This window comes from Gallus gallus, chromosome 10 (genome assembly GCF_016699485.2).
Source record: "Gallus gallus isolate bGalGal1 chromosome 10, bGalGal1.mat.broiler.GRCg7b, whole genome shotgun sequence".
Lineage (NCBI taxonomy): Eukaryota > Metazoa > Chordata > Aves > Galliformes > Phasianidae > Gallus > Gallus gallus.
Genome location: NC_052541.1, coordinates 11,257,558 through 11,278,246, shown reverse-complemented (window position 1 = coordinate 11,278,246; position 20,689 = coordinate 11,257,558). Strand labels below are relative to the sequence as shown.

The 20,689-nt window shown below is 46.0% G+C and overlaps 1 protein-coding gene across 1 annotated transcript in view; it reads left to right on the top strand.

Annotated features, from left to right (window-relative positions):
* HDGFRP3 (hepatoma-derived growth factor, related protein 3) overlaps nt 1-19,722 on the top strand; it is a 35,135-nt gene extending 15,413 nt beyond the window's left edge. Inside the window, exons 2-6 of the mRNA XM_015292026.4 lie at nt 5,273-5,349; nt 8,061-8,199; nt 9,496-9,654; nt 11,375-11,521; nt 18,348-19,722. Coding sequence (XP_015147512.1) covers nt 5,273-5,349; nt 8,061-8,199; nt 9,496-9,654; nt 11,375-11,521; nt 18,348-18,353 — 528 coding nt within the window. The 3' untranslated portion in view covers nt 18,354-19,722. The remainder of the gene's footprint in view (nt 1-5,272; nt 5,350-8,060; nt 8,200-9,495; nt 9,655-11,374; nt 11,522-18,347) is intronic.
* The last annotated feature ends 967 nt before the right edge of the window (nt 19,723-20,689 follow it).

The window sequence follows — 20,689 nt, the reverse complement described above, 5'->3', positions numbered from 1 at the left end:
GCACTCTTCCGTGCTCAGAGACTTTCTTAATTTTTACTTTTGTAGCTGTGCAATTCCACCTTAATGAAGCTGGGTTCTGCTTCTAGTCTCACCCTTCACAGGGTTATCTCTTTTAATGGCTGAAAAAGTGCATATGCCAGCATTCCACACTGGGAGTTCTACTATGTGATGTGTGTCAGGGAGAGAGCTGTGCTCTGCTTCAAATACCCCACAGTCCTGATAAAGGAGAGCAAAATCCTGCAGCCCCCAACCAGCTCCAGTTGGATGGTTGTTTGGTTCCATCTACAGAATTTGAGTCCCGACTTTTAGGTTGGAGAAGGAAATAATTTTTAATTATCATTGTGATTATTGAAATTTTAGGATCCTTTGGGGGGGAAAAAATATTTTACATTTTCTTTTTACTGAGCAGTGTTTTAAACAATGGCTTAGCAAAGATATTGCTGTGCTGCTGACTCCCAGTAGCGTCAGCTATTGAAAAGTATATTAAATCCACGTGAATAAAAACGGCACGTTGTTGAAACACAAAATATCCTATTGTAATAATGTATTCTGAAGAGTATTGCTCTTATCCATTTAGAGCTTTGCTAATAAGCTAACTGCAGAAGATCAAGCTGCTTGCATGTGTTGGGCAATAATAAGCAGCTTGAACCACTTTCCAGCAAAAATACTATAGGCCTTTGCTTGACTGCTGTGCGGGGACTCCGGGGATTTCAGTGGGAGATACAGATCTCTGCAATGCTTCTGTGTACTTTTGCCAATCAAAGGCATTTACAGCATGTCAAAACCATCAGTGATTGCTGCTCTGCAGTTTTAGTTCTCTCCTTTTGCAAAAGAAAAGGACTTGTTCTTGTGGTTGCAGTGCCCACATAAGCATCTCTGCGTGCTGAAGTAAAGCTTTCTTGTTTGTGCATGTGGACCTGATAGATATTTTTGCATACTGTATGGGTTTTTTGTCAGCGTAGAACTGTGTTGGAACGTAATGGATCAGGATCTGGGAACTGTTCTGGTCCAGAAGCCACCCTGACAGACTGGAATTCGTGCTTCTGACCAACAGCAAATCTGCAGCACAGGGGGTTTGGGCAGCCCTGCTGTCCCTCGGAGCGATTGCATGGACCTGGGATGCCCTTTGCTGTGTCAGGCAGCGCTGCCTCTGCCTTGACTGCTGCAGTAATGTAAGCCTCTGCAGGAAGCTGCTTTCTGTAGGCACACAGACACGGCTTGCGGCTCTGTCAGAGAGACATGTTTCCCATTTTGCAGGGAAAGCAGAGCTCTGCAGAGCAGAACACTCAGGAGGGGCTGCAGCCCCCTCTGCTCCCGCATCAGCTCTTCCAGGGAGCAGATCCGCCTGCCTCGTCCTGCAGGGGATGCTTTGTGGACGGGGAGCCCTGCTGTTCCCGGGGAGCAGCTCAGTGCTGGGGCTGTGGGGCTGCAGCTGCGGTCTGTGCCCCCAGCTGAGCCCCTCTGCTCCTGAGCCGGCATGAGCAGTGGGAGGACTGCTGGAGCCAGGCTGAGAGCGGGCCGGGAGCGCTACCTGAGAGGTCAGCAATTACTCAGCACCGCCGAGAGCAACATATTCGAGCTGCTTATACACCCTAGCCTGCACACCACAATGTAGGCAGGCAGATTTCTTGCTTCCGTGCTGGTAGCCCCTAGCAACACCATTTTATAAAGCCCTGCCCTGGGTTGAGAGGTCCAGGCTGCGTTTTCTGTTCGGCATTCCTGACCCTGGAAGCCTGGCATTTGTTTACCGAATGAAAAAGCACAGCTACATCTTTAAAGCTCTGCTGCTTGGTTGGCAAACAAACGTCGGGAAGTGCAGCTCGGCTGAGGCTGTGCAAAAAGAAAGCGATTGTGATTCATTAAGCAGATGACAGCAATGGGAGGAAAGGGGATAAAACTTGAAATCTGAAACCACCTGCGTTAATTTTAGCCATAATGGAAGCGGCTGCCCGTGATGTTGCTGCACGTATCAGCTTTGCACACCATGCGCTGCTCTCCCCATGTCTGTGGCAGTGAGCTGCAGCCTGCTGCGCTGGTCTTTGGATGCAGGTTATAGAATCTGTTTACTTGCTCCCAGCAGCAAAATGCAGCAGCAGCCTGGCTCCCCTTAGACTGATGGTGGAGTCGTTAGGGAGGTTTCTGTGACTACAGCACTGCGCCCCAGCACGGGTGCACTCATCTCTTTTGTTCCTGGTTCCAAGCAGCGATGCTTCCCTCACCCGTATGCTCGTGCACCCGCACTCTTTCTCTCCCTCCCTCCCTCTCTGCCTTTGATCTTGCTGATATGGGGAAAAATATCAGCTCCAAATCTTCAGCATATTTAACCGAAGCATCCTGTAGGATGGGAATAATTTGTGACCGAGTGCAGCAGCAGGGGGCTGCAGTATGGTTGCTTGTACTGCTTGCTTTCCATTACGACAAAACGGCAGCAATCACCAAGGAGTGCTGGGGCTGTTCTGCAGCTAAATAAGCACTTACAGCCTCGCCATTCACAGGGGACCGAGGAGGGGTGCTGGGAACAGAGAGAGCGCACAAAGCTCACATCTCCTGCTCCCTCATTTACAGCTGGTGGAAGGGCTCTTCCCAAATGGCAGAGAGGGTTTCATCCTTCCCTAAATTCCCTGGAGTTTTTGTCACAGATGTAAATGGCTGTAAGACATTGCCACTGCTTCATATTTGGCCCAATTATAGTACGAGAGAGAGAAGCCTGAGAGCTGAGGGGCTCAAGGCAAAACCAGCAAAGGCAGAAGTCCTGACCTCAGCTGCACAGCGAAACATTTGAGTGAGAGCATTAGCAGCCTGTCCTTGAGCTGTTTACTGCAGTTGATACTGCGTGTGTGTGCGTGTGCCAACTTCCACAAGCTATGAAAAGTTTCTTATGGCTCCCTGCAGTGATACCCACTTAGAGGGACACTCAGATGAACAAAGGAACATGCTGTGACGTGGGGAGCAAGTGAGAGGTGTGTGACAGACGTGTGCATCCCTTACCCTATCTTACCCTTAGCCAGCAGTATGAGCTGCTGGACATATGACAGGGAGGAGGCTTAACTGCCCTGGGTGCTGCTTAGGAGAAGATCCTTACTGCCTTATAGCGCAGCACGATGTGTGATGTAAGATCCCCATTCCCTTCTGGTCAGCATTCCCTGCTAAGCATATCTTCATTCCTCCGCATTACTGATCATTTACAGCTGCTGGCTTTATTTCCTGAGAAAGCCTTAAAGGGCTGAGGCAGTAACTGGACTGTGCTGTTCTGTAACGCAGCCCGGAGCTGGCTCCACATTTCAGGCAACCAAAGAGATCCCCCGTCTTGTTCCAGCAGACATTGTTTGTCTCAGTCAAAGGAGCCCATATTTTTCTGGGCTCTTGTCTGTCTCTGGACATCATCCTTGTCACCACACAGAGGAGGATGGCTGCAGTGCTCAGTCAAGGTGTATTACCCCAGAGCTTGGTGAGCTGCCAGCATGGCCTTTGTTGCTCCAAAGCATAGCATCAAGCAGCATATGATGTGTTGTGGAGTGAGACATATTATCTCCCCGCCTTGCTATCAGTTTGTAAAGTGAGTTGCAGTGTTTTCCCCTTCATACTTTCTCTTGCTGTTACAGTCTAATAACTGTGTTTAAGTCATGAGTTATTGAGCTAATAATCACATTATGGGCACTTACTTAAAAACAAATAGTGAATGTCAGAAAATAATGAGTTCTGGAAAAATATCTTCGGCAATCTTTTTCCTGCATGTTGCCGGTGATGAGGAGGCCCTCCAACAGCCCGTTGTTTGTGTGCCTTCTTACATGCAGCTGAATGAGAACTGAATGTGAGCCTCCACCTTTCAACAGCACGTATCTTCCCTCTGTGTGCATATGAGTAGTGCATTCTGCTTTTATTTATCAACTTACTAGCCATGTTAAGTAAGAGAAAGGTGCCAGCATAGTGCTACAGCCTGTACTGCTATGCCCCTGTCTGTAGGCCATGGTCTGGAGGTCTCATCTATCCCCCAGTTTAGGCCTGGTTTCAGAGAATGCTCCACTCAGCAGATGAGCACCCATTCCTTTTGCAGAGAGGAGCCCTGTGATGTTCCAAACGTGGCTGTGGTTTCTCTGTCCCCTACTGGTGTCCCTTCAGCATGACCAAAAGGACCTGAATTAGTGTCAGTGCTCAGAGTCCTTTGAGAGTTGCATAGCCAGCAGATGCTTTACAGTGAAGGAGAACGTCCTTTGAAAACAATCTGGTGTTTATTAATCAACAAGAATTCAGTGTTCGGGGTCCTTCAGCTGGATTAGAGAAGGAAAGCACATGTGGGCCTGGCCTCCTGAGTGAAAACAGGCAGGTTGCTTCTCCTGGCTGCACTGAAGAGCAGATTTCTTATGGCTGTGGTATGTCAGCACCTTGCTTTCAGTTCCAGTGACATTTGGCAGGATTCTGTATGCTTAAGTTCAGACTGAATTGCTTAAGATGCAGGCAGCAAGCCACTCACCTGCTCTGTGGTGTTGCCCTATAGATGTTTAGATTCAATGGGCTCTCACTTCTTAGGCAGAGTTCTCTGGATACTTCATTTTAGATGCTCACATATGCCCAGAAGCATCATTTCTGGTAAGACAGACACTGTCTTAGAGTCACGAAGGTTGGAAAAGATCTCCCAGATTATCAAATCACTGAATCATTAAGGTTGGAAAGGTCTGCTAAGATCATCCAGTCCAACCATCAACCCATCACCACCGTGCCCACTGTTGGGCCCTGTGTTATTTGAAGCTGCACTGTGTTTCTGGTTTGTGCGGATAGGCAACTGGGCTCTTCTGTTCTGTTGTAGGAGACCGTAAACTTTGAGCTGGACAAGATGGAGGGGCAGGGGAATGGCCAAAAGCAGGCAGTAGGGCTCCAGGGAAAGGAGAGCGCTGGAGCCTCGTCCCTGGTGTGCGTTGTGTGTTCCACACCGGGTGCCACCATCACCACCAGTGTGAGGTGGGCTGGTGTTGCTGCTCCAGAGCCTCAGAGATGCCATTTGTTCCCCATTTGCTGTAGGAGTTATTTAGGTAACCCTGTGAGACAGACAAATTACCTTCCAGGCTTCTGTGCCTTTGAGGAGGCAGTTAACACTTAAATTAAGCAGACTTGCTTTTATCACCTTCATGCATTGCAGTGCTTATGAAATCACCAAAACTTTGTCTGCCCGTTGGTCTTCTGGTGTCTCTCCAGAGAATTTCTGTCTCAGCTGGGCAGGGCTCTGCCACAGGACCCCACAGTTGGTAGTAATGCTGTATCCATTTCTGTCTCACAGATTGATGAACTCCCCGAAGGAGCCGTGAAGCCTCCAGCAAATAAATACCCCATCTTCTTTTTTGGGACTCACGAAACGTAAGTGAACAAACAAGATCTTTTCCATTGAGAATGTCATCTTCTACTTCAGCTGAAGTTGCCTCCACTGGTTTTATTGGAACAAATCCTAACTAGAGCCATTGGGAGACTAGAGGTAGGTCATACGAGCCTAGCTCGTTTGTGTTAACTTACCAGAGTAAAACCTGAAGGTAGGTGTACATGATAGCAGAGATCAGGCTGTTGTATTCAGACACGTTTGGGTTCCTGCCCTGGATGAGAACTCAGTAGTCAGTAACATGAAAGGAAGCAGACCCCGGAGTCTCACGCAATCCTCACGTGGCTTTGAAATATATGCATTCCTTTGAGATTTGTGCTGGGGATATTGTGGGATGGAGCTCTCACAAGTGATGGAAGAGCAGGGCTGACTGACCTCATAGGGAGAGAAAGGGATCAGAACAGGGAGGGGAAGTTAGGTCTAGTAGTAATTGCTACAGAGTTTTGCCTTGTAATCCAACCAGTCTCTAGTCTATTTTAAACGGTATCTGAGCTGGTTTTAAAGAAATCACCATTTCCATCTGGCATGTAATATTTACATTTTAAGGCTTTCCTACTTGCAGAGAACGTGCTTTTTGGACATTGTTAAGAAAAGAGACACAAAAAAATGAAATTCTGATCGCATTTGAAATTCAGTTATGGAGGTTTGGAGTTACACTCCATGTTTTTTGTTTTCTTTTGAGTTGTACAGATATTCCATAGCATAACAAGGTCCCCAGCTCATGCATCATGTTTCATTTGTAAGACCTTTAAGGATAGTTTCTGCATAATCAAAATCAAAATAGCTTCTAGTTAAAATATTTCCTGCTGCTGCTGGAATGAAACAATCTTTTTGATTTATGTGTTGTAATGTACGACTGCTATCATGAGATTATCTGAAAGGATAAACAAAAAATAAACTTTTGACATCTCGAAATCAGAAACCAACGTGAAATTTTAGACGTTTTTCTTGAGAACCATTTTGAGGGGAAAACACAAAAATCTTGACCGCTATTATTCTGAATGAATGAGCCCCAAACTGCTGATCTCTCTTGTTTTGTGGCTCAGTAGTCTGTGATGTTACTGCAACATCTGAAGCTGGGAAGCGGTTTGTAGTTATTACCGTAGTAATCGAGGAAGCCTAATTGTTAATAATGAAGTGTAGATTGCAGCTCATGAGTTCTGTAACTGAGCAGTAGAAGCTGTTACACACTCCCAGTGGCAATGAATGCATTTCAAAGACGTGGACAAATTTTCAGTGCTCACTATACGTAGAATCACACATAAAAGACTGTGTAAATATTTCCATACGTTACTGTTGAGAGAAATTAAGGTAAGTTACGGAAAGTTTCCTAAGGTTTCTCTCTGTTATTTGTGTTAGAAGTGCTCATTCTTGTTGATGTTGGGCAGATCACTGCACCTCAGGAGCCCACCTGCACAAACGGGCAGCTTCTGCACCCAGGATGTTAGGAGAATAACTGAGTTGTGAGGGGTGGGATCCCAGATCCTGCGCTCACAGAGAGCACAGAGTCAGCTGCAATTGCTGAGATCATCAGGAAAGCAGGACAGTGATTGTAGTGTAGGACGATGTAACTTTGTCAGCTCTGATCATTGGTGACATAGAATCTTCCACGTGGGAATGAAGTATTACATTATGTTTTTAATTTCACTGTTTTTAATGTAAGTTATGATTAGGGGCCTGCTTTGCAGGGGGGCTGGACTCAATAATCTCTACAGGTCCCTTCCAGCCCCTACAGTTCTGTGATTCTGTGGTCCCTCTCCTTGTGCTGCAGTACAGAGCACAGGAAGCACCAGATACAGAGAGCCAATGGAAAGAAAATGGTGCTTTCTTCAGTTTTATACAAGAACTCAGAATTGTGCTGTAAATTAAGCAAAGTAGGATAAATGACCGTTCTTTTTGTTTTGTACCTGCATTGTGGTGTCTGTACGTAAGATTAGTTGGTACAGCATGTAGCTGGCGGAGCAGCAGGGCACAAACTCTTCCTTTGCTGTGCTGTCTGAGAAACAATTTGGCCACAAGCACCCTGTGTGTCTCATTGTTTCCTTGTATTACTCATCTGCCTATACTCACCCATTGTTTCTTCTTATACAAAATTATAAGATTCTTGGGAAAGAGAACATTTTTATTGTGTTTGCACAGAACTTAGCACGTGGGGGGCTCATTCCAGGGAAGAAGCTGCCGGGCTTACTGGCAGTACTGATGATGATAAATGCCTCTGCTTTTTCTGTCTGGTAGTAGAGGGGTATGGTTTTGCCCCTGAGTTCTGGGCATTCCTTAAATGCTTTATCTTTTCATACGGTATTATTTTTAGGCCTTTCTGGAATTGTAACACATAGGATTGGAGGTTTGGTCCCTTGCTATTGCAGGCAATTACGTCATATAATCCCTTTCATAAACTGTTCGAGTGCCAGTTCCCAGCAGCAGTTAATATAATAAATGAGACTCAGTTTAGTTGTTTCTAGAGAGACACAGCATGATTTTGCAACATCAAACATGGGGATGGTGAGCCAGTCCATGAAATCAGACTCGCAGCAGTAACCCAAAGCCAGTGGGTAGGCGAATGAATAAATAAAATGAAAAACAAAAAAACGAGAATGAGTAGAAGAATAAGAAAAACATTTACTCTGTTAATGTTTTTAATTTGAACAGGAGGAGTCTAAGTCCTTTTTTGTGTGTTACCTTTGTTAAACTGCAGTGCGTTCCTGGGGCCCAAAGACCTTTTCCCGTATAAAGAATACAAAGATAAGTTTGGGAAGTCGAACAAACGAAAAGGATTTAATGAAGGCCTGTGGGAAATAGAAAACAACCCTGGAGTAAAGTTTACTGGATATCAGGTAAATGAGTTTCACTTCTATTTCTCCTTATCTTTCTTGTTTTCTTCTTTGAAGACTTCTTATCTATGTAAACATTGTATGAGTGATGATGGAATGGCCTGGTTTTGCTGGAGCTAGAAAGTTTCACAGCTGGTGATTGGAGTCATAGAAAGACAACTGCAGTCCTGCGCTCTGTGACAAACTGAGCTTTAATCGTGCTGCAGAGTCCTTTGCTTTCTCTGATATTCCGGGGTGGTGCAGGGGAAGATTCTGCAGCACATTTAGCTGGATTAAAAATGGAAGGTTTTATTTACTCCCCAAAACCACAACTTCTTCTTTCTGTTGTTTATTTTTAGATCAAGTTTAGTGTATTTTACCCAGACCTCGAGGTCATGGCACTTTTGATTTTTACACTGGTCACATAGAGCACATAGGATACCACTGCCTGTGTTGGGAGGGGTGGGCAGGCAGTTTGGGGCTGCTGTTCCCAGACGGTAGCTGCTGTGCAACAGCTCTCCCTGTTGGATGTGAGGAGGAAAAAGAGCGCAGCTGGGGAGGGAGAGAGAGGAGCAGTGAGTGGGCTGTATAAAGCCAGAGAACTTTTCTCATTAAAAAATGGGGTCCTTTGAAGGTAGAAATCACCTCCAGAAGATAGCGAACGCCTATTACATTATTAGCAGAAACCCTTACAAACCAGAGATATGGACCACCTGCAGGCAAGCTGCTGCCCCTCTCTGTTCCTGTTTCATATTTTCAGCCCTACAGATGTTTTGCATACACTTGGGGATTTGAAAAAATATAGCAAATAGGCTGTGGGAGATGGGCTGTCAAAGAGCTCTCAGCCTTCTGGTCAGTGTTTGCTTTTTCCTAATACTTTTTCTTGCCCTTTGGGGAACATGTAACAGCCATCTTTTCTCTGGAATAAGTCCCCCCTATTCAGCCAAAATCTAGAGGTTTCCACAGCTTTGCCCAAAGCAGAACTCGCCAGGTCTCTCCACGGAACAGCCCTGAGTTCTCCAGCCCATGCACTTTTGTTATCAGATCAGTTTCTGTCTAAATCCTTCAGAATGTGCTAACACAGGATCTGTATCTAATAACTGTTTTCAAGTGCTGGCTGAGAAAACTGCCTTTACAGCCCTTTCTCTTGGTAATTCAAAGAGTATCCTGAGCTCTTCCTGTCTAGAACGATTAAAGTGTGAGTTCTCTATTAGTAGGGCTTTCTGTTAATTCAGAACAGCGATTACAAAACAGATTGTGGTGATATTTTTGTTATTTATATTAGTATTGTTATTCTTTGTCATTATTGTTACTTTAAAGGCAATTCAGCAACAGAGCTCATCAGAAACTGAGGGAGAAGGAGGAAATACAGCAGATGCCAGCAGCGAGGAGGAAGGTGATCGGGTAGAAGAGGATGGAAAAGGCAAAAGAAAGAACGAAAAAGCAGGCTCAAAACGAAAAAAATCCTACACTTCAAAGGTAATCTTCTGAGTTTTTCCATTGTTGCCCATGTGTGTTTACAACCAAGGCATCATGCACCTCGTGGCAATCTGTCCTTCCTTCTTTAGCATTTTAATTCCATTACCATAACCATGGTGTTCAACCAAGACAAGGGAAAGTGCTCTTGCTGTCTGAGACAGCCCTGGTGAGACAGAGTTGAAATACTCTACCCTGTTCTTGTGCTTATGCTTTGAGAAGCTATATGGAAAGAGTAGCCTGAGGTTCTCAGATTTTTCAAGGATTTGAGGAGTTTGATACATTTAGAGAAGTATTTTCCCATAAAGAACAATTTAAATGCTTTAAGAGTTGTGCCTCTTGCAAAATGTGAGCTGAGGTTTGGTCCTTGTCTAGGAGGATTCAAGATTACTTCTCCAACCTTGGAGATGTGTGACTGCCCCAGATATCGCGGTAAAAGGTAGCGTAGGGCCAGGTGTGCTCATCTTCTCCCATTGTAGCTGTCTGTAAAATACTTCAGTACAGTAAACAACAGAATGGGAGTGAGGAAGAGCTGTTCAGGTTGTCCAGAGAGGTGGTGGGTGCTCTGTCCCTGGAGACACGTCAGGTCAGGCTGGATGGGGCTCTGAGCACCTGATCAGCTGTAGGTGTCCCTGTTCAGTGCAGGGGAGTTGGACCAGGTGGCCTTGAAGGGTCCCTTCCAATTCAAACCATTCTTTGATTCAGTGATTCTAAAAACTAATTCTGTAAGCAAGAAGAAGGGTGCCTGCCTAGCCTGTGAATATCTAAGTAACGGCACAGATGAGAAAGCTAAGGGCTGTGTGTTTCAGAGGGCCTTCTAATGGCTGGCCAATGTAATCACCTGTGTAGGTGACAACTTCAGGTTCAAATGCATTCTTCTCTTGACATCTGTGTGAAAGGGAGCAGTGTTGTAGTCACTTCTCCAGTTCAGTGCCCACCTCCACATCTGTCCCTTGCTTAAAAAAATGTTGAAGGTCTGGCAGTCACATTCATTCACATTCATGTTATTCTTCTGAAAGTGAAAAATAATCGAAATGAAAAGAAGCAGGCAAACAATATGATCCAGGCTTAATTTGGGGAGGAGCAGGGGCTTTTGTGGTTCATCTGCTGAACAAAATCTTTTAAGTAATTTCACCCCCTTTGTGTGTTTTACATTAGGAATTCAGGTCTGGTCTACCATCTTCTCTGCAGAAGACTCTGGGCAAACAGAGGATTAGGAAAATGGTGGCTTAATGCCACAATTTATCCTTTTGTACTGTAGAATTGCATAACATAAAGGGAGCAGGAAAGATATATTGGTTCCACACGGCTTTAATGTTAATTTATTAAAGCTGACAGCGCTAAAAAAGTATGGAAAGCAGTTCTGCTAATGTTATTCTCATTTTACATCTCTGTGTTTAATCAAAACTTTTGTCAAGCTGGCACCATCTGTTTCATTAGCTAACAAAACCTACAGGTGACCCAACACTAATACCCATCTCCTATTACTGTGTCTGTCTTACAGTCAGCTGTGCTGCCAACCTGTGTTGAACACAGAATATCTTTTTGCTTCACTGATGTCAGTAACTCCAACTGCTTTTCACCCCACATATCCTCCCCAATACGCACTCTGAACAGTGAACCACATGATCAGACAGATCTGCATTGCAGATACATTATAAAAGCATCTTTCTAAGGCTGAGGCTCAGTTTTTGCTTTGTAACTTTGTTGTTGATCGTTTTAGAAATCCTCCAAGCAGTCACGGAAATCTCCTGGAGATGAAGATGATAAGGACTGCAAAGAGGAAGAAAATAAGAGCAGCTCTGATGCTGGGGACGCAGGCAATGACACAAGAAACACTTCTTCAGACTTGCAGAAAACCAGTGAAGGGGTAATCTTTCATTAGTATAATTCTCTTTACATGCAGTTTGCTCCCAGAAGGCTCTGAAGTTAGGGGTGAAAGGCATTGTGTTGCAGTGAGCTGTGCATACCACGTGCAGATCCTTCTGCATTGTGTTTCCGTGGTCAGAACGTGTCTAGAACAGAAACATGGGGCTGCTCCTCCTACCGATACAAATTTTGCCCTGGGGAAATGACTGAATGAGAAAAGATACTATGAGCACTATTTTTGTTCCAGCACTTGCATGGATGTCAGCTGAGAGTAACTCCTGAAAATCATGAGTTGCAATGATGCAAAACTGATGCGAGAGCAGAATCGGACTGTTTGCACAATGCATTTTGCCTCACTGATGGCTGGGAGCCTGCTTATCCTTTCACACGTGTTTAAAAGCTGCTCAATCCCACAGACTTCTTTAGAGTTCATGAGGACTCCTGTGCACCTTACAGTCTCTGCATACTGCAGATTTTAGGGCAGACCCTGCCTTGGGATATGGCCTTCCAAGGAGAAGGTGTGCAATCTACTAAATGCAATAGCATAGATATTTATTTTTTTATGTGTGTATATATAAAATGTGTGTATACATACGTATATATATAACTATACATAGTGTATATGTCATTGTATGCAGCTTCAGGCACTCTCCTTGTGTCTTTATGTCAGTTGTGTGTTTATGTCAGTATTTTGTTGTGACCACGGCAACAGAGAGGAAGGCTGCTGTGTGGGGTATTGGCATGGGGATTGGTTAATCATCCCTTTAACAACCAGCACTACTTCTGTGCCTTTGGAGCAACACGTGCCTCTGTGCTCCAGCCCTTACTGCTCCTCTCAGAACCGGTTCTTGCACAGTTGGTTCCCCTGCCAAGGCTCTGCCACGTGGCCAGCAGCCGAGCTGGGCTGTCACCAGAGCTGCTGAGTGACACGGATTCCCAGGTGTGGGAGGGAGCCTGCCAGAACAGGCTCTCTTCTGACATTGCTGAGGTGCCTTAGCACCCAGCTGCATGCTTGGCCTCAGCCCTTTCTCACAAAACACAGCCCCTGGGGAGCTGCTGTCATCTCATGCTTAGGACTCCTCCCCGAGCTTCCTGTCCCCGTGTCTCTCTGAGGTACAGAGCATCGGGCTTGTGGCTCTTTGCCTCGTGAAGGCTTTGGTGTGTGGCTCCTGTGGCCAAGTCTCTCTGCCATTCTCCCTGCACAAGGAGGCCCCGCAGCCAGCTGTGCCAGCCCAGCACCTCACCTGTACCATCTGAGAGGTGGGGGCTGCCAGGGTGCACTGTGTTGGCTGTGTTCTGGCCAGTGAACGCTGTGCACCTTCCTGTCTTCAAAGAGGTTTCTGTGTGGAAAAGAACGTCTGTAGTGGCCGTGTGAGCTGGCGGGAGGTTTGGGAGGGTTTGCTTTGTTTCCCACATTCGTAGCAGTGTCAGGGGATGGCTGTGAACTTCAGGCACGTTCTCCGTGTAAGAACCAAATGCTGCCTGAGTTCGGGCAGCCACGGATTCGGTGGCTAAAAAGTCCCTCAGTGCGCCGGCTCTGTGGCTGGGGGTATTTGTGTAGCTCTGCCCTCCATACGTGGCTTTCTTGTCACCGCGGGGCGGTACAGCCCAACGTGCCGCAATGTCGTGCTGCTCCGCAGCGTTCTCCGGGCTGCAGATATTTCAGTGCTGAAATGCAGTGGCAGTCGCCGCGTCCTTCCTGCCAGCACAGCCCTGCACTGACAGCCACAGCAAACACGGCTGTACCCCACACACATCCAAGCTGAGTGTGGGTTTTGTGCTTGTGAGGAGAGCGTTGGCCCAAGGAGGTGGGAGGCAAATGGATGAGGCCGGGCTCTTCTCGGTGCAGCACAGTGACAGACAAAGAGCAATGGCCTAAAACTTGAATGCAGGAAGTTCCATACAGACACGCAGAACTTTACAGTATGGGTGACGGAGCACTGGCTCAGGCTGCCCTGAGAGGTGGTGGAGTCTCCTTCTATGGAGATATTCAAGCCCTGTTTGGGCGCCGACCTGCTGTAGGGAGCCTGCTTTAGCAGCGGGTTGGACTCCGTCAGCCCTCCGGGTCCGTTCCGAGCCCCGCGATTCTGTGCGGATGGCAGCGCGAGCCGCCCGGCCGAGGGGCTCAACCACCGTCAGATGGCGCCAAGAGCCAGCGAAAATGGACGGGGGTGCAGGCACAAGTCTTGGAGGAAGAATCGGTAAGGCAAAGAGGAAAGGAAGGGATGAGTTCGGGGCGCCGTCTCGAGCAGAGAGGGCTGCGTCCCTCTGCCGCTTACCCCGCCGGGGCTGCGGGCTGCTGATGCTGCGCAGCGGGAGCTGTGGGACGTGGAGCCACGGCCGTCCCACGCTCTGCCCACGCAGGGGCTGAGGGCTGTGAGCAGATCTGCTCTTCCTAACGGTGAAGGAGTAGTTGCGTTCGGCGAGGCCTGGCCCTCCAGCTGCGGGCTGCCTCCCTCTCCGGGACCGAGGAGCTCAGTGCCTCAGGCACAGCTGTACCCTCAGCAGCCTGGGGGTCTTCCTGAAGCGTTGACCGGAGCCAAACCATGGCAGCAGTGCCTTCCCCTGCACTTTGTTAATGAAATGCCCGACCCCCAGGTGGTGGAGGAAAGCTCAGAAATGGCGGTGGTGGCTTCCTAAAGACTCAAAGCTCGGAGCAAATAAAAGCACTTCCAACACTGTGATAATTTTTTGTCAGCCAATGTCATGCTTTCCGAGGGCTCAGCTCGTGGTGTTTTTTATCCCTGGGGTTGACAAAACTGCTTTCTTTCCTTATCTCTTCTTTCCTTTTAGTTTCTCTCCCATCCTTGAGATCTACAGATGCTCCTCAGAGACGTGGGCAGCCCCGTGCCCAGCTGTAATTGCACCACCTGTAGCTCAGGCTCTTGTCCTCACTGTGTTGTGCGTCCTATTCCCTCAATAGAAAGACACAAAGTTTTACTCCCTACTATTAACGAACCAACCATACCAGAAGTAAGGCAGCCCACCCCACAGCTTGCTCAGTCAAGGCACACACACCCATGATAGCCCGGATCATGATAGCACGGAAAGGGATCCGTGGCTCTGTATGGCTTCCTTTATAGGGTACAGCATTAGCTCACAGATCAGTGAGTTCACAGCAGTGTATTCACATTCTGCAGGTGAATCTCCTGTGAGCTGTGTGTTCGCTTCTTGGCCACAGTACCGCAGAGATGTTAGAACTGACCGCCTCAATCGCTTTTACTTTCGCTGCCCATACAATGACCCCGACTCCTCACTGTAGTCTCTAACCTATAAGGAAGTATTGACCGTTAAGCTCAGCACATCGGGGTTGTTTTTTCTTGAGGCGTTTACTGTTTTGTTCACTAGTCCAGATGCTGTCTCGATAAGTGAGGCGTTGTGTTGGTGCACGCCTGGCTGTGTAAGGCTCTGTAAGGCTGTGTAAGGATGCCCGTGGATGTTTTTGGGAGGTGAATTATTCTACTGCCTTTGAAAAAGAGTAGATTTGTTGGAAATTAAACATGCATGGTGTTTGGTTTGGGTTTTTGCTCCTGCTGCAGCCGGAGCATTACAGTGGGATAAAGGACTGCGATCTTTTTACTCACGCCGACAATCGGTTACTGACATGGGAGGCGGGGGATCTATTTGTGGAGGCAACCGCTTGCCAACATAAATAAGGGGATCAAAATCTGCTCCAAAATTACTGCCATCTGATACTATTGCAATTGGGAGAACACATTTAAAACAGCCCGTGTCCAAGGCATATTTTTTGTTGTGATGGTCTAATGGGGTCGCAACAGTTCCGTTTACTGCTTTAAAAGCAAGGCGTTATGGCCTTGCTGGCCGAGAAGCACGGGGTCACCGTGGCTTTCTGCTGTGGTTTTGAGCGGTTTGCTTTGGCTCTTCCTTTTTTTACTTCACAAGAACAACGTGGGCCAGACTGCACAGCAGCTTTGGGGCTCTACCAGCGTTAAACACATAGCATTTAGGGCTCTATTCAGTGTAAAAGCATTACGTGGGCGTTCTGCCAGAGAACTGAAACAGAACGTGCACTCCTTTTAAGTAAGTTAAAATCTACCCCTCCAAAAATGAGAACTGTGGTAAAAAATGCACAGTAAAAATTTCTGTGCAGAATGAAATAGTGACAGGCTGTGAGCTGCCGGGTGAAGGTGTGCAGTGTCTGCTGCCTTCATACAGCCCTGGAGAGCAGCACTGCTCGGTGAGGCAATGGAAGGCAACTCAGGAGGAACATGAATGGCTGAATGCAAGCTGAGGTTCAAGCAGCCAGCATAAATGAAATATACTCTTTGTGTCTCTATCTGCATTGAATCTTGTGATCGTTCTGACCTCAAACCAGCACGGAATAACAACGATCATGAAGAGCAAGTAAATAATTTTCCTTCTGCCCACGCAACAAGAGAACAGGATGGCTGAGCTGCCACGTACTGCTACAGAAGGAATTTTCAGTGCCAAAACAAAAGTAAATTTGAGGGCTTATTTCTGTTCTCTGCTGTCTTTATGCTCAGTCCTTCTGTTAGAGTGCCAGGTTTGATTTTATTGATGGCTGAAGACTCTTGCTTGCATCATCCAGATTCTGTGCTGTTTTTTCTGCGTGTGGCAGCACAGGCCAGTGCAGCACACTTTGCACTGTGCCTTACAGGGAAGCTGAGCGATGTGTTCAAACAAAGATGATGTGAGGGGATTTGTTTCTGAAGAGAACTGAAACCATGGAGACCATGGAAACTGCTCAGCTGTGCCACATCCTCATTCAGCAGCTGATGTGGTCATCTGCTGCTGCCCTGCTGGATGAAGAAGGAGCCAGGAGAGATCCAGGTGCTCCCGTGCAGCCACACGTCCCATGGGCTGCATGCGTGTGGGAAGGAGCACTGCTGGCTCCTGGGACAGCTGGGAGCGTGCGTGGGGCACACTGTGTGTGTCGTGATGGAAGAAGGTGCTGCAAACTGCTGAAGTCCTAGAGCATGGTTTGTACCTGGCTCTTAGTTCCCCCTCCTGTGCTGCACTCTGGCCCAACAGACACAGCTGAGACAGTGGGTAATGGAACTGTTAATATTCGCAGCACGCCACGTGAGCGGGGTGCTACCCAGCCTGCTGGCATTAGCCCAGTGTGGCATAGTTGTTAATAAGTGCAAAGCTTTAATACTGTAAAAGGACGGCTTTCCTTGCTGGATCTGGCAGCAGTGCCATAGGGAACAACCGTTTCAGCACCCATTCAGCCTCCCAGGGCTGGCCAGCAGCTGTCATTACGAACTTCGGTTGAAGGTGCTGTCTGATAGACTAATTATTTGGAGTTGCCCTGATGGGAAGGGAAGAGAAATGGCAGTGGAACCCTTCAAGCCATGTCTCCAAAGTGTCTGTAAGCACAATCTTATTGAATCTTAGAGAGCAGAGAAGTCCTGGACCTGTGGTGCTTGGGATGAGCTACGTCGCTACGCTTCTCCAGGGCAGGCAGGGCTCAGGCTGCTGCCTGTGAGCCATCATTACGTGTGTGAGCATTTTGGAGTAAGCCCTTATCATGTCTCACTAGTCAGGATATACCAGGACCTCACAGATGGAAAGCGCACTACTTACTGCTTGCTCTGCAGTAGTTTGCAAACCCTTTCTTATAGGACAAAAGACCCACAGTGAACTAATAGAGCCCACTGTTCAGAGGAGCGGCCACCAGACTGGGATCCCAGTGGGCACTGGAAGGCTCTTATCCTCTAGGGCAGTAAAGTGTATTCTTTTCTAGCCATGGCATTGCACACAGCAGGTACGATGGGTCAGAATGGGAGAGAGCTTGGGCAGCAAACCCTTTGTGCAGAAATGTTAAAATATCTTATATTCTCTCACAGATCCCCTGAAAAATGAAATTTCCATCCTCTCCAGTGGATTTAACCCATCACCCAAACTCCATTATTTCTTGATGATGATTTTTTTCTTGAATGATACACCAAATACGTTACCGATGCCTTCATACTGCTTGTGTGTTGCGGTTTTTTCTGTCGGGGTGTGGGTGGACAAGCATTCATGTCCTGAATCCTTTACAAGGAGAAGGAAGGTCTTGCTCAGGGCTAGGTAGCCAAGCAGCACTGCGTGTCTTCATGTTGTTGGACAAAAGTAGTGCGTCCCTATGCCTGCAAGTGAGTTTAGCTCTCTCTCTTTAATGCGAAGAAACAGACTTGGAGATGCTTGCCAGGAGGGCATGGGGACGGTCTGATCCTGTTCCTGCTAGTGTCAGTGGAAGCAAGAGCTGACCTTGACTCAGTCTTGGAGTGGGAGTTTCTTCCTTTTCTGTCGTCTCTTTACAGCGAACTCCAAGCCAAACTATTTCCCTTTCAGAAGTAACATTCAGACGCATTAGCTATGAAAAGTGTTTATCTTTCTTTGTGCCTGTGAAGTGTTCGCTTGTTTGAGCCAAAGAGTGTTCTCATCACAGAGCATTCAGGAACACAGCAGCCCCTCAGCTCCTGCGTGAGGCCATCAGTGACCCGGGCTACTGGAAAAATGCAACATCTGGTTGTGCGTACTGCAAGACTTACTATGAATGACTGGGGAAAAGAAAAACAGCTCACATGTGTGGCTTGAGCTGCTCATCTGAATAAAGCCCTAAATGTTTACCCCGTGCTCGTCAGTGTTGTGCAGTGGTATGTTGGGTGGATGAAACATATGCAGTTTTCTTCAGGAAAAAAAAAAAAAGCCAAAAATTCTGTGTGAAGAGTCCAAGCAGCTGTTTGTGCCGGCGGCCTTGAAGTGTAGGAATGAGGCATTAATGAAGTCAGGTTTGTTAGAGCAAGCTTTTTTGTACGTGAAATGTGATTTTGTTTTCTTTCTCTCTTTCTCTCTTTCAGACTTAACCAACATAATGACTGCTGAATATTAAGGGAAAACACAAGAAGGTTACATGTTTGGTTGTCTAATATTCTTGGATTTGATATGAGTCATCACATCTGTTCATTAGTATCATCAACAGCATCCCAGTTTGTATGCACATTATTCACATTCCTATCTGTTGTGTTTGCAGAAATGACATTTTACCCTTTTTTCTAAGGGTTGCGTTTTGATTTTCATATTATTTGGTTGCATGAAGTTGCCCTTTCCCAGTGGCTGAGGTTTATGAAGATGCTGCATACTTGAACATGTTTTAGATCCCTTTTCTAAATAGAAAAGGTGTAACTCCAAGTTTATATCACCCTATATCAGCATTTTTTTTAAACACAAGTAAATCTTGGCAATGAGTCCCTTCCATCCAATGCTACAGTATTTTCCACCCACAGACATGAGTTTAAGTTCCCCTACGTCCATGCTTTCTTGGGTTTTGGTCAGTTTACAACATGAAAGAAAAAACTCTTTTTTTCCGTTGAGATCACCACAAAGTTCAATAATGTGATACAAGACCTTTCCTTCCTAGAAGTACCTAGCTAGTTATACTCTTAATACTTCTCAAAATCATGATGTAATGTACACTATCTGACTTAGTTCCTATATGTGAAGTTAGTGAAAGTCTTTTTGTGTTTCTTTAGATTAATACAAGGATTTTTTCCAATGCCAACACAATTTGAGATCATTCATTTGGATGCTTTCCACTTTTAAGCTTACTGTGATATAGAACCCTATGGGAAACCAAAAGAAAACATCGATTTTAATTAATGAAAGGCTTAAAAAGGATGCTGTCATTCTGGCTTTTTTTTCCTTTTGGAAATAGAACTAGACTAGTAAGTAAGCATTCCAAATCCATTATTCTGTGTACATTATTGTTGCTATTGTGATAATAGAGATTTTTATTTATTTTTATGCCAGCTTTTATTGTGAAAACATATTTAGTCTGGTTTTATCAATCCTTGTTATGCTTGTCCTTGGAACATCTTTTGCGTATTCAAGGTTTGTAGTTGACGAGTTTACTGTAAAAAACTTAAAAAAAAAAAACACAACAAAAAAACAAAAAACGAAGCAAAAAGAAAACAAAAAAATGTATTGTTTTTACAGAATAAATTTATTGGAATGTGTATTGGGAGTAAGGTTTGAGGTTGTAAGCAACTAAGTTAGCGTCATATTTGGCTTCATACGTGTAATAATGTGAGGTATTAATGTAAGTCAAGTATTAAAGCAAAACATTCTGTTAACATGAGTTGACCATAATAGATACAAGTGCAGGTGAGATCTTTATTTTTTCTGTACTTTGCCTTTTCTGGATAACAGGAGGTTATTAAATTCACCTTGAATGTATTCAAAGTTTCTTTAAAAACATCAGAAGTGACATCAGAGGTGCAAATGTCTGTGAGACATCGTGTCCTGTTGCAGCCCAACAGCTCGGGGCTTGTTTCCTTGGGAGGACGGGGTTGGAGCTGTCCCACATTCGAGCGCACGTGGAAGGATTCCGCACCAGGGAGGTTGGGTGCTTGGAGGAAACCATTGCTTAAGTTCCCTTTTACCAAGAAGCTGTGCTGTGGTTTTTGGGCCTGCGCTCTGGTCGGAGGTATGAAACCATGGGTTCTGTCTTCTGAGCGCTGCTGTGAACCACACCTCAGTGTTTCACTGCAGAGCGTGAACGCATGACTTTCTTCCTGCTCTGAAAGTCCCCTTGTGTAGAGTGCAACATGCATGCGCATGAGCTGATGCTTTCTTGTTACTGATTAGGTTTAAAAAGAAAACTGAAATTCTCCAAGTCAAAACACCCAAAATTCAACATCCCCAAAATAAAGTGTTTGCAGTTAAAATGTATCAGCTAATTTCATCTGCAAGAAAGGCACTGAATGTCCTACTTTAAGTATAAATGCCAATAGCGATCATATAAGCAGTTGTAATGGCAAGTGGAAACCTAAACCACACCAAGCAAGGTCCCTGTATATGCTGCTACTTGTTTATGACCTAACACCATTAGCAAAAGGAGCTGTGTAGGGTAACACCTCAGTAGAACCCTCCTCTCGGAAAATGCATGCTGTTGTGTAGGGGCCGACTGCTCAAGGCAGTGAGCACTCCATGCCCAGCTCAGAAACACAAGTAAGCACATGCTTAACTTCAAGCAGATGAATAGTCCTTGCAGAAGTGAATCCTTGAAAGTAGTAAGAAAACTATACGATCTGCATAGCATAAATGGAGTCACACCGTCACGGTGGATTGCTTCTTGAGAGATTTCTTGGGGTTTTTAACAAGGCTGACCCACGAGACATTTCTTTTTGACAAATAAAACATG